General features: G+C 35.8%; 1 protein-coding gene across 4 annotated transcripts in view; it reads right to left on the bottom strand.

Annotated features, from left to right (window-relative positions):
* reep1 (receptor accessory protein 1) overlaps positions 1-14766 on the bottom strand; it is a 111693-nt gene that overhangs the window by 7056 nt on the left and 89871 nt on the right. For 2 of the 4 annotated variants that reach the window (XM_039751793.1, XM_039751792.1), the window contains 2 exons: positions 13952-14111; positions 641-789 (listed from right to left, as the gene is read on the bottom strand). In XM_039751793.1, the coding sequence (XP_039607727.1) occupies positions 641-789; positions 13952-14111 (309 nt within the window). Of the gene's footprint in view, positions 1-640; positions 811-13951; positions 14112-14766 lie in introns of those variants that run through there. The other 2 variants (XM_039751794.1, XM_039751795.1) reach the window with 2 other exon arrangements.

Genomic DNA, 14766 nt, shown 5'->3' on the forward strand with positions numbered 1-14766 from the left:
TCCACAGGGAATTACTGTTGCCTCCTAGAGTCCAATGACATGATATTAGTGTTACTGGCAACACTGAACTAGGCTGGTCTGAATGAGTGTGCCCAACGGGCGGTTGGTCTGGGGGTGTTTCTTGTCTTGAGGCCCATGCTGACAAAATACAAGACCTGTACTAAGAAAAAAACAAAAACTAATGGATAATCCATCATTACAATTTTACATCTATTTTCACCAGTTTAGAAATCGATGCAGCACCATTTTAGAGGGAATGGTTTTCTTTTAAATACACTGATCCAATAACATACACTTAATTTACTAAATTAAGCATTATATTTATGTTATTACATATCTTGTTGTTAGTTCGTAAAAATCACAAAAACACATGCAGAATCTAATGGGCTCTCCAGTAAACCTAGCTACTGGTAGATCTGTCAGCCATGAACAAATTAGGCTTAGTAAAGGCAACAGGTTTATGATTAAAAGATAGGAGTAAACCTCCTGTTAAGGTGCAGGTTCATAAGCCTGGCACTAAAAACCTGTGCAACTGAGCTATAGTAAATATGAAAGTCAATTTGGTTATGATGAAAAAATTAGAGCCAAGTAAATTATTAGTTAACACACTCAAGGGTCTTGAATCAACCAGTATAGGTACCTCTGGAGCCCTTCTCTTTTGTGATCTGGCTTTAGGCTTAATTTCCATTACATCATCACAACAGGCATCTTCTGAAGGAGTGGTGCACTTTGTCTTGTCACACAGATCAGTATACAGCACCTCATTGTCTCTGATGTCTACTTCCTCCCCTTAATCCCAATGCGAAGACACTACACATTGAAAAGAAATGAATAGTTAAAATACCCCTTCATGATATTTGTGGCTTCTGTGAATCATCACCACTTCCAAAATCCTGAGTCACCACATCTACACTCTACAGGCAGAAAATGGCACAAAGAATCAGGCAGCTTGCTGAAATCAGAACGTGCAGTAGAATCTCAAAGCAAGTAAGCAGGCGTTCAGTGCTTTATGAATATTGATGCCTTGGTTTGTTATTTATTACCATTACTTTAGAGGACCACACAATATTAAAACTTCTGTCTAAACCAAGATTCATATCCTCTCAAGATAAATTAATAATCTATACAAATAATGGTTTTATGGATAGTATAGCCTAATGACCAAGACATGGGTTTAAAACTAGGAAGTTGCAAGGTTCAGATCGCTAAATCAGGTAGCACAATGTTTCAATAAGTTGGACATGGCTCTCTGTAGTACTACTTAAGAAAAATCCTTTTGGAAGATGTAAATCTGGAAAGCCACACTCCATCAGTTTTGACTGGTTCTGTACATATTCTTTATTAAGAATTTATCAGAAGTTATTGTGACTTATAGTAGTAGCTAGGGCTTTGACTAGAAAAGCATAATATTGCCAGTGTATCTACACTACTGATGAAGTGTGGTATGACTCTTGTAACCAGTCAGCAATTTAAATTTAGTATGAAAACTTTTGATCTGTATCTGTTTTCACCATAATAAAGTTTAATTTCAAGTTGTTTCTTGGTATTTGGATACTAGGGCTAAATACACAACAGGAGATTAGAAAAATGATCAGAAAAACAGATTTAAATGCTGGGAACCTTACATTTGACAATGCATTACGAATTTGTGATTTCTTATTTAATGTGACTGAACTATCTTATCATCTGCCAGAACTAATAGTAATAGACCAGATATGCCCAGACTCAAAGAAGTAAATGTCCTACAGGAAGACAAAGGAATCTCAGAAGAGGAAGATCTCCAAATAATTTACAAGGGACACGGACTACCAACACTAAGTACTGTTGTCAGGGCAGTGTGATCCTCAGTATGAGGTCTGCGTGCAGAGCCATGAAGAGCACACTAATATGATATGATGAAATCAAGCTTCATGAGTGATTGAAAGGTAGGGTTGTGATCAATTTAATTCAATTTACTTTTAGAAGCCTTGCGTACTACACATATTTATAAATATATTAAAAAAACACACACACATCACATTCAACAATACAAAATCAGGGGAAAAAGGAATGTACAGTAGCTCAGGCAAATAAAGAAGCCTTATTTGTGCCTTATATGATAGTTATCTAGACATATCATTGATATCATGGGACACTGCTTCATAGATACGTCCCAGCTTCTTTGCATAAGGCAACATTATATTTTTCTCCTCTGTGTAACAGAATTGCACCTGGCTCCATGTACTAAAGTTATAGCAACTCAGATACACCACATGGACTCTTGGCTTGGATTCTAGCTGAAGTTTTCAATTGGTGCTGTTAGGTAAAAAAAAAAACCTGACTCTAGGAATACTCAAAGGAAACAGGTAAAAAAAATTAAGGAGAATCCTGTGGAAAATGTAAATGTGCCACTCAGGATCCATAAGGTGAAGACTGGGAATGTTTTACACCCCTGTATAGCAGAGAGCGCTTTATAACTTTTAAAATGTTAGCCCTTTGTAGTTTATATTTTCTGTCTGTATTTATACTGTGATATTTTATTACAGTTCTTTTGCAACACCACAAGGTGGTGCTATTATATTACATATACACACCACAAAGATGAGCCTTATAAATGATCTCTAGAATGTACAAAACTACTTTAGATAAACAGAATATACTTGGACATATTAAAAGTCATTTTTGAAATTAAACGCTGCATATGTTTTCCTTTAGGACCTCTGGTTTTCCTCTCCTATTGTAAAGATATGCATTGTAGGTAAATTGTCAACTCTAAACTGGCCTGGAGTCAGAATAAGGGTATGTGTACCCTGCAATAGTCAAGAGCACCATCCAGTTTTGGGTAATGCCTTGCTCTATCTCACATGACTCTGAATTTGGTTATGCAGGATCAATAATGGATGGATAAACAGATAGGGGTAACCGTTTTAATTCATTAGTTCTGACAGTTTTATATATATACTAGCGGCAGGGAGCCCAATTGAATCGGGCTACAAATTCTACGTTTGTGAAATCCATACTTTTCTGCAAAGAATTATTTGTTTTATTAAGTCCTTGAAATGATTTTGTTTTCATCGCACTGATTTGTGCTTAAAATACAGTAGACCTTTTTGGCCAATGTAATGAAGAGCTTCCTGTTTAAACGGGGCTGTGAGACGTGAACTCAGCTCTTCGGTGCACCTCATTTGATTTTTTCCGGCAAACAAATTTTCAAAACAAACCATATTTAACGACTCTAATCAGAGTCGGAGTAATAATTATGTTGGTCATTTTATATCTGAGATCGGCTAAAATTTAAACAATGACCGTTGTTAATACCCAGCTGTCTGTGCCAATAGATGTCAGAAGGACGAATGCCAAAACCGAACTGCCCAAAGATAGATTTTGACGTACCAAGCAAATGGCGATACGCTCTAAATTACTTACGGTTCCGGAGCTGTCGAAGGGTTTAGGTCAGTTGACGATGTTAGTCCTGGAAAGTATGCCCCACCAAACCAACGTTCCAAAAACCAACCAAAGTTACTGTTATCTGCTAGAACCAACACCGACTTACTATACTTGGCCGTTCAGTGACATCACTGAAGCATTCGAACAGTCTTAGCCAATCATGCAATACTGCGTCGGCGTTTGCCACGTTATGTTCTAAGTATAGAGGCAGAGTCCCATTGCATGGTTCTAACTTGTATTGAGTCGAGGTATTGACGCAAACACCATACATATGGGGTATTGATGCGAACACCATACATACGGATGGTATCAAATTATATATAATGATAGTTCTGGTTAAAGTGGCTCCCCACTTATTACATGAAGTGCTTTGAGTAGTGAGAACAGTACTATATAAATGTAAAGAATTATGATTATTAGTAGTAATAATAATTACATATATATGTAACTATCCATCACCCGCGGCTTCGCCCGCGTATTAGTAAAACAGGACAGTGAGGAGGGCCCTGCCCAGCTCTCTACTCCTGACGTCACTCACATAGCCTTTGCCTCAGATTAGTGCGAATATACCACTTCTGCAACAGAACTATGATTCTTAGGGCAATGACAGAAGTCGCAAAATCAACCGGACTGTTCAAACAAATTATAGAAAAAAAGATCTAAATCCGTATAGTAGTTTTCTCGTTCACTAACTAAGCGGAGTTAAGGTTATGCCCCAAGGCAGAGGCGTTAGTGAGGAGTGCCCTGCCCCCAGCAGCCCGATGAGTCTCCCTCGGATTCTCACTAATAAATTGGTACCACAAGCAAACTATGATACTTAGTGTGATGAGAAAGTTGCAAAATCAATGGAATGTTCAAACAAATTATAGAAAAATACCCGATCTGAATCTGTTAAGTAGTTCTCTCGTGAAAAGCGAACAGACATACAAATGAGTCTAAATAACTATAAGAAATTTCGTGCTTGGACCACAAAATTTTTAAAACCGTTTCTTAGCAAGCACCTATGGGCCAAAGGTAACCTACGTTCCAAATTCCAAGTCCCAAGTTCTCATGGTTCGGAGATTTTGTAATGAGTGAGTCAGTGGTATTTCGCTTTTATATATATAGATTAATTTGAAAAATTTATTATACACTGTACATAAGCATATGCATTTTACTTGCATTATCATCCTTTATATACACACTGATATTTACCTCAGTTATTTATACTTTTTACCTTCAGACTTTAGCTACTTAATTCTGACCAGGTGAGAAAACAATAACGTTTGGACTGCATTATTTCCACTGACACTTTTACTCCACATTTTTTCTTTTGTACAGGACTTTCTGTTAGTGTTCCTTATGAAAATGGGCTATAAACTCTTAATTTTTTTCATGACTTGCAAAAAGAGTAAACTGACAGCTTCCCCGCACTAAAAACTCTAACATTTATTCCAGTACCTCCAAGTATCATTGAACATAAGGAATATATCTTTTCAAATGCTGGCCTAAGGAATCCTTTGGCTGATGGTTTTCAATCTTCAAATAATAAATAATTGTCTAGTTCCTACTTTATGTTAAGACGTTGTCACATTACATCATTTTTAGTAGTTGGGCATGTCAGACTTGCTAACTGCAGTTGTTGATCTCTTCGCTGGACCATTTTAGTTTAAACAAATGAAAATTGTTGGCCATGTCAAATTTACCAACTGAACTGCTGACCTTCCAGCACAGCTGAGCTAGCTCCTTTTTGTGACAGCCAATTTCTTGTTGCCTGACAAAGTTAACGCCGGTGCTGTAAGAAGGGTTAACAGGTATGGTGAGTTCAACCACAATCTCAGCACTTTTATTTTCCTTTTTTCTATTCTGTCATGGTATGTAAAATATGAGCCATCAGACAGACAAGCTTATCCTTGGTTTTTGAGGTCCAAAACATGTGCTCCTTATTCCTCTTCCATGCATTATATGCATAGTGCTTCTCAATGAGTGTCAGCTCTAATGCACATACAGCCTGCCCCCATGACTAGTCATTTTTACTATTGAGATTTGTGTGTTTTCTTTTATTAAAAAAAGAATAGAAGTTGTTCTTGAAGTTCCTGAAGTTGTTTAACATTCTGCATGAAACAGTGGTTAGTACTACTGTATTATATCCTCATGTGACTGCAGGTACATTCTTCTTTTTCATGAATTAGTAACTTCTTTAGGAAGTGTACTTGTCTCTTGATGCAGCAAACATATTTTAACTTTAGTCTCACTACAGATTAATTTAGTATCAAACCAACTTTGATCTGAACTGGCACTGTAATGCTTGATTTCGTTTCAGTTGTGCTTTTCTGATTGCTTAGACACAATACTGTATACATATTCACCTCAAAATGTCTCAGTTTAAGCCTAGCTAAAATCTCACTAATCCACATTCATAGATTCATTCAGGTGGGTTGGAGTCTAGATGTCTAGCTTGACTACATCACCCAGAGGATGTAACCAATTACTGTAGCAGCACAATGACTTAATAAGTACTAAAACACTTAGTTTGCATGTATATGGGGAGTAAACATTTTAAGTGTGTGAGTGGCTATGACCTGGTTATAGTCTAACTGAACATTAAATTCACATGTTGAAAAGAAAAAAGGAGATTTAAAAAATAAAACCATCAAAAGTATAAAAAAATGGCCTTGGCATAACATTTTCAATTATGTTGATTTGTTAATCCACAGTGGGATGCAAACAACTGGATATGCAATCAGTTTTATGCAGCCATCAATCTATTTCCTGCATCTGCTTACCCATTTCAGAATAGCTTGGGACAGAGCCATTCCAAGATGTATTGTGATCAAGACAGGATCTCACCCTGGAGAGATACAGGCATCAGTTCTTCACAGGACACACTTATGTGTAGTCCCACATTTACTCAGACCAAAGTTAATGTCACAAATAAATTCATACCCAGGGTACACAGAGGAAAAAACTCTTAAAAGCAATGCAATACAGGCTGGGATCTGATCCAAAGACTCTGGATCTGTTATCATTGTGTTACTGTACTGCACTATTACATTTCATACTACCTTAATTTAGTTTAAGCAAATGTACTCAGAAAGTAATGCTCAAAAGCAATAAGAGGATGGAAAAAAATGTGATATTATTCAGAAATGTAAAAGTATATATATACAGTACATTCTTTACAAAGAAATACCCAGAAATAAATTTGCTTTGTTTCACGTTTAAGCAAATACTAGACTATATGGCAAAAAAGCAATGTTAACTTCACTATTCAGTACTTAAGATGGCCACTGCTTGTAGTTATATTTTTGTTGTATACCTACCATCGATTATTTCTCAAGCCACATGGTTTCTATTCAGAAATGCTTGCAACTTCCTAGTTTTATTTTACTTGATTTCTGTTGTGTTCAACAACATGCTAACCACACCCACGTTGGATGGTTATTTTAAAAAGTAGCAATCAACAAACAGATGTACTTAGGTAGCTAGAGTAATTAGAAAATGAAATGCAATTAAACGATCATACCTCCAAGCAGCTACTAAATTTAAGAACCTCCATCAGTTCACACCTAACAAACTTCTTTGGTCATTTCTGGGCAACTTGATCATTTAATTTGCTCCAAAATTAGTGACAAAATGCACTGTCATGATTAGTAAACCATCTCCACTATACACAGAGTTAGTTCAACAACCACATCAATTTTCTTCATACTTACAACACACAGTGGTTGCATCCACAATTCCATAAACCATAGAAAGGAGGAAAAGAAGAGCAAAGGGAAAATAAATTCCACAAGCATTAAAAATCCTTCTGACCTGAATGCATTCTAAGACAGAGAGGTTGGGAGCACACACTTGTCTTAAGACTTATTTAATTAATTTTACAGCATGATTTGAAGTTTTCCTGTCCACTGTACCGTGACAACATTTCCAGTAGCATTAAAATTTAAACAAACTTTCTTTTTATTATTTCTGACAAATTAGTAATTTATGTCTTCTCTCTTGGCTACTTTAGATAGCAGATAAAATGATTAAAGCTTGAAGATGCTGTCATGCTTTGCCAAAGTCTGGCGGGTTAGAACACAAGACATTGCTTTTCAAAAATACAGTGGTATCCACAGTATTACTCCATTAGAAGCAAAGTAAGAGTAGAATAAATAAGACATTTGTCATTTGACACTGTCATTTGTACAGGAGAGTATATTGTTTTTTTTAAAAGCACTGTAAAAGTGTTTTTGGTAGCATTCAATTTTAAATTATGATTCAATTATTCTTATTATTTTATTAAAAATATTCAACAAATACTAGTAGAAGTTGATGGTTGGTTTACTCTAAATGATTAAAATTTATATCTAATATATAATAAAACACTAAGGTCTGTGTATGTGTCCAGTGCCTCAGAGTAACCTGATTGATCAGTTTGGCTTTAAGGAATAGGAGAAAGTCTCTTTCAAAGAAGGGAAGTATAAAGGCAGAGGAAGTGAGAAAGACACCTCGAAAAATAATGATGAAGTCTGAGAAGCAGGCTTTGCAAGAATACATTCAAGAAAGGGACTGCCAGTCAAGAGATGTTCAGACACACACAGATATAGAGGAAAGGTGCTAAAGATACACATAGGGCAAGAGTTAGAAAATATGTTTTAATTATTCTATTATATACCCGAGTAGATTATGCATGTATATCATTTCCCATCTGCTCCTGTATCCACAGAATACATTTAAATCAACATAGTATACACAGTATATATAAACTGTATATGAACCTTACTACATTGTTTCAGTTTTTTTTGCAGATACAACTATAAGGGCAGAAATAGATGGGAAATGACAGCAGCAAGATGATCCTGAAAAGAAAAGAAAACCATATCTTGGAGTTTATTATGATGAACAATGACTTACAGGAAAAACAAAAAGGTCAGCTGCATCTGGTGATAACACTTTTTTACTTCTAGAGACAATATAATGCCTGCTATTTCCTCCTAAAGGCAGTGCCTGAAAACTCTACAATAGTGTTCTGCTTTTTGATTTCCTGAGGTGGCCAGGCAATGTCACCTCAACAAAACAGACTTGCAAAGGTCAGCAGGCAGGAACATGTCTACTTTACATCATCCTTTCTACCCACTGTGTTTACAACAGTCTTAACAGTGACAAATTGCTGCCATAACAGCAGGGGTTAATCATTCTAGTAACATTTGCCAGGAGAGTTTTCTGGCTCATTGAGGCCTGTTTCATTATTCGCCACAGGCGGCTATAGTGTACCTCTATCAGACCGTGCGAGTGTGGAATATTTCAATGCTAAGTTACAATCTACAAATTAGATGAACAACCCCAAAAAAGTAACTTTCCCTGCTAAATGGCTTAAAATCTTGTGACCCAAGTGAAAAGGAAAACAATTATTGTTATACAGAAACAGCCAAAAGTATTGGTGCCCTTTCACTGTTTAAAAAATTGATCACAACTTTTAGTAAGCCAGGTTGAAACTGACCAAAGTAATTGACATCCACCATTCTTTATTTCATATGTCATAGAGTGGATGCTTGTTTTTTTTATTTAGAACTTAACATATTATTTAAAAATTAAAACAAATGAAAATAACAAGGACAAAAGTATTGGGACCCCTTAAGAGTTAAAAAAAAAAACTTAGTTTGACTGTAGTGTTATCTCAGGCAAACTAATTACTCCAAATAGCATCATAGGTGTCTTTAATCTTACAATCAGTCTCTCCGCCTATTTGAATGGAGTGAAGTCCTCACTCAACTGTGTTGTGACGTTATGTGCTTCACACTGAACATGGACGGGAATAGGAAAAGAATAGATTTGTCTGTGGAGGAAAGGACAAAAGGTAATAGTCAAGCTTGGTCAAGATAAAGGTTATAACACTATCCACAAAGAGCTTCACATTCTTTTGACCATGGTTGCTTATATAATCAAGAGGTTCAAGGTCCTTGGGACAATAGCCAACATCCCTGGGTATGGCTGTAAGAGGATCCCAGACTGAAGAGAAAGTAGTTTGAATGGTATAGATAGGTAAGGAAAACATCAAGACAAATTCAGCCTGACCTCCAAGATCTAGGTATAGCTCAGCTTTCAAATCATGCTGCATGAAATTGACCCCAGTGGCAGAAGACAGACACAAAAAAGCCCAACTGGAGTTTGCTAAACTACACACTCATAAGCCACAATGCTTCTGGGAGAATGTCCTTTGGAATGACGAAAAAAAAATATTTTTGTTATGTCACAGCAGGTCTATGTTTGTAGTAGAGAAAAGTACAATTTTCCTGTGAAACACTGAGGAAGTTCATTTATGTTATGAGGTTGCTGTGCTGCCTCTGGCATCGAGTGCCTTGAATCTGTGAAGGGCATATATTAATCTAAAGATTATCAAGGCATTCTGGAGCAAGACATACCAGCCAGTGTTTGAAAGCTCCATCTCGGTTGCAAATCATGGGTCCACCAGCAGGATAATGACCCAAAACATATTTTTGAACACAAAAGACTGGTGCAAAGAAAGCATTGGAATGTCATGATGTGGCCCGCTAGGAGTCTTAATAGAAATCCTATTGAACAACTATGGAAAGAGTAAAAAAAAAAAATCGCAGTTAAGAGAACTGGAGCAGTTTGCTCAAGACTTTTGAGCCAAACTGCCAGTTGAGAGTGTAGAAATCTCAGTCAGAGCTACAGAAAGCACCTGATTGCAGTTACTGCCTCAAGAGTGTGCTGAAAAATGTTATTTTAGGGTTCCAATAACTCAGTCCATGACATTTTAATTGTTTCAGTTTTTCAGAAAAAAATGTTATGTCTCAAATCAAGAGAAAATTGTCTGCTCTATGGGATAAAGAATGGCAAATGATAAAAAAAAAAAAAAAACTGTCATTTTTACACTTATTTAACAGTAAATTGTGATTCTGTTTTGAATAGGTGGGAAGGTAGTAAAACTTTTGGCCCAGTCTGTATTTGTCACATCTACAAAGGTACAGAACTGAAAATTCAGAAGGCCCAAGAAAAGTCCAAAAAAGCCACCAGGCCATTTTAATATAAAGTTAGTTTAGTCAATGGAACATTCTAAGTCTAGTATTACCAGAAATGAACTTCAAACTTTAACTGGAGACAGTCTTCTTTTATAGTAAGCATTATGGGCAAAATTAGATTTTGTTTTATATTACAAAGAGACTTTTTCCTAAATGAAAACTAAGTTATTCTTAGCATAATACCTCTAAAGATTAACCAGAAGTCTAATGTGAATGAAACAAGTGTCTTTTGACCTTGGCAATTGCTTAAACATCATGGGAACTGGGAAGTTATAAGTTAACATTATTAAATTAATTAAATTAAGTGTTTTTGGAAGCTTTGTCTGTGAAGATACTACGATATACTAAAACAAATAAGCAAGAAAGTAAGTCTATATACTCCATTCATCCATTTTCTTAACCTCCTATTACATTGTTTAAGAGTGCAGGATCCTATCCCAGAATAACGGCAAAAAAACTCCCAGATACTATAGTGTGACAGTTCATTATCACATTTAGTCACAAAGGGCCAGTTTAGAAATACCTATTACCTTTACTTGAAAGCTTTTGGGATGTGGTAGAAAATCAAAGTACCGTACACAGAGAAAATCCACCTGAATGTACTGTAGAATGACCATTTTAACTCCACGCATACAATGAGTGAGCAGAGTTTTGATGCAATAGCACCAACAAGTAGATATCATGCTATCTTGAACTTGTACACTCTTTGTTATTTTGTAATTAATAATAATAATTCATTTTATTTATATAGAACCATTACCAATTACCATGTTAAAAGCAAGCCGCAGAAATTCAAAATGAACAACTGGGCATAAACAACATTGGTAAGAAATAATATCCACAGAAAACATTAAGTTAAGATAAATACAGGAAACAGAAAGCATTGCATCAGAATAAGAGACCACAGACGAGAAAAAATAAAAATATACAAAATGCTACAAGAAAACGCTGAACAAACAATATAATTTGTTCTATATTGACCACTAATGCCATTTACTATGTATATTACTGGCACTAAAAAATTCCTTTTTAGAAAACAGACAAGTGCCATTTGAACTGGGTAAAAAACAGCCATTTTTCTCAAATTATTTAATTAGTTATTGAAATAAATGAACCAGAGGTACAAATATATAGATATTACAAAGATATTTTGTAATAATTAAGATAAAATGATTATTATAACAAGCATACACATAATATAAACACATAAGTGAACCGTTAAAAAGAAATGTAGAAAAGCCTAAATGAAATATGAAAACAATATTACTAATAATGAAAAAGTTAACTGCAAAATGTTCTTTTAGTTGTAAAATTGGTGTCATTCATAAAAGCATGAAAGCAATCTCCTTCCACAATGCAAATGCATGTATCCACCTATTCTATCACTGCAAACTACCATTACAATTGGAGAAATACATTTCACAAAATAGAAACGCCTGATGAAACTTCACCCATATTTCATTTGATTATATTCAAATGAAAGATGTGGTAAAATAAAAAAATAAGTATGACAAAATCTACTGTAAATTTGACTTACACTGAACATGGCTCCCTCGTAAAAGTTAATGTGTCTATGAACCTTATTGTCCGCATATCCAGTATGTGAGTACTCTAATCTCTAATAAGTGGGACATTAACGACTTTATTCTCATTTGAGCCCTACAGTGAAGAAGAGCACTTGTTAAACTTGAAAATGTGGAAAGTGAAGACAATGCCCTCAAAGTATGATCTATGTGTTATGCAAATGTTCCACTGTAAGCAGAATAAGGGCAATGCTGTAAAGCAATTCCATAATAAATTTCATGTTCAAAATTATTGTTATGAATAAGTAGTACAATACAATTGTTGTTTACAAGTGAGTGGTGACAGCAGTACAGCAAGGTTTCTAAGGTTTTTTGCTGCCTTGTGCTCAGTGATAACGTCCAAACCTCACCACCTTTTATTGAATTAAGGAGGTTTGTACTTAAGTACATGATATTGCACTAATTGGAAAAAATACTATGCTAGTGTCAATTTAGATTTATGAGATTTTGACAAATCATGACAGCTTGGTCTCCTCGTTTTTCCAACATCACCAGGAGTGAAAGTGTTAAGTCATTTTTCCACTGTCTTTCAGAGTTTGCTAACAATGGGATGGACAGTTTATGTTAAACACCAATAATAAATCACAGAAAAACAGCAAGGCACTTTAGAAATTTTAGCTGGAACAGTGAGGCTGATACAAACAATGTTTGGAAAGACACATTCCAGTTCACAGCCAAGTGAACGACTGTAGTTTATATTTAGTCTGTATATGGGAGAAGACACTACTGTAGGATTAACAGTACATTGTGAGAATCAGCTTTACAAAAATCTGAGGCACAGAGCCTGTGTTGATTTAGCAAATGCTGCAGACATAACCCCTTGGTGTAGCTGAAAGGCTGATCCTTGACAGTGCCCAAGTAAGCTGTAAATCAGAAATTAAAATGTGTCAAGGGCTGAAACAGAAGGAAGGCAGTGTGGACAGAAATTGTCTAAAAGAAAAAGAGAAAAGGAAGGAGGGTGGGAGTGTAGTAAATGCATTTTACAAAAAAAAATGAAGCATAAGGTGCTGATATAGTGTATGCCCCAATTGTTAACCACTGGTACAGTTCACTGGCTATTGAATGACAATTTCCCATTGAGGTCTGAGTTAGAAGTTAAATTGAGACAAGGGTTGAAAAGACAGGGATGTTAGGTTGACAAGAATACAGTAAGAGAAGCTGGAGAACAAGAGTTGGAGATCATTTTGGTACTTGGGGCACCGTGTCTGAGGTAAGTAACCACATCTTTCACCTTTGCACTGCCACATTTAAATTTACCAATTGCTTGCCCAGACTCCTGCCTTCAATTAGACCTCACTCAGCAGTCTATTTGCAGTACTACTTGGTGCCTGACCGGTACTTGGCTTTACAATCAGAAGAAATACCTGAACTGCTGCCAGTTATTCCCAAGAAAAGCAGAAACACATAACATTATAAATTACATGGAACCTTATATAATTAATTTGCCAACAAACACATAGAAACATGCATGTAATTCAGATACATTTGTGTAAGTCCTGGGAACTTTAATTATCTTTTATTTCTTTAATTATTTTCTGTGTTTAAAAAAATGTAATGCTTAGGCAATTGTGACTATTAAAAAAATCTCCAAGCCACAATACTTTTATTATCAGACTTGCATATAGATAATGGCAGAGGCCTTTTGGAAGACATGATAGACAACTGCAAGGAAGTGTCTACTAGTAATTAAAGGTTCTGTAAAAACTGTATCATATCCTCCCTTTACTTAATTGTAAAATAATTTGTATAACATGAATGCCTAACATTCTGAGTTTGATATGGCATAAGATGGCATAAGAACAACAAGGGTAAGAGATATATTTTCCACTAACTCCACTTACAAATTAAACTTACTCTCCTTCATCAATTTTCCTTTAAAAACTGTCTACATACAGTAATAATCAGAAAATATTTACTGTACCACCAGCCACCTACCTGCAGCAGCTTCTGAGTTGCTCCTTAATATGATTCTGGATCTGGGCTGTGCAGTAGGTGTCCGTGAAGGAGCTGCGCCTTGAACAGTCCCATCTCTCTGAATAGCTGATAAATCTTGCATGCTGAAGCTCCGTAGCCTTTCAGATAGTGCACCCTGACCCTAAATGTGATAAAAAAAAATTCAAAGAATTTAGGTGTGCTGATTTTTGTGGAACAGCTTGTTAATTTTTTGACAGATAACCAAGAGGAAATTCTAAACTCATTGATTGGCAAGAAAAACAAGACACTTCAGACAGCATGCAGAACCTTACAATTTAAGGCATACTTTTGAGAGAAGTTACTTTTTTGCTAATTCACATTTTTAAAACTTTAGAGATAGGATGAGAAGCGCAGACATCTAGGAGAGGCTCAGAGTAGACCCATTGACCTTCCGCATCAAGAGGAGCCAATTAAGGTGGGTTGGACATCTGATATAGATGCCTCCTGGATGCCTCCATGTGGAGGTTTTAGAGGAGACCCCAGGTTAGCTGAGAGAATCATATCTTCTAGATGGACTGGGAACACCTTGGGATCCCACAGTATGAGTTGGCAAGTGTGGCAGGGAAAAGTATGGGCCTCATTGGCAAGTCTGTTGCCCACACAACCTGGTTTTGGATAAGCAGTGGAAGATGAATGAATTAAAATTTGAAATGTTTTAAATTTTTGTTAGAAAGAATACACACACTGCTCATTTATTTTGTGATTATAAAAAGAGACAAAACACTGTGGTTAAGCTAATGTATGTGCTTTCTCATTAAATTTTGGTTTTCTACATA

Source organism: Polypterus senegalus, chromosome 4 (genome assembly GCF_016835505.1).
Source record: "Polypterus senegalus isolate Bchr_013 chromosome 4, ASM1683550v1, whole genome shotgun sequence".
Taxonomy (NCBI): Eukaryota; Metazoa; Chordata; class Cladistia; order Polypteriformes; family Polypteridae; genus Polypterus; species Polypterus senegalus.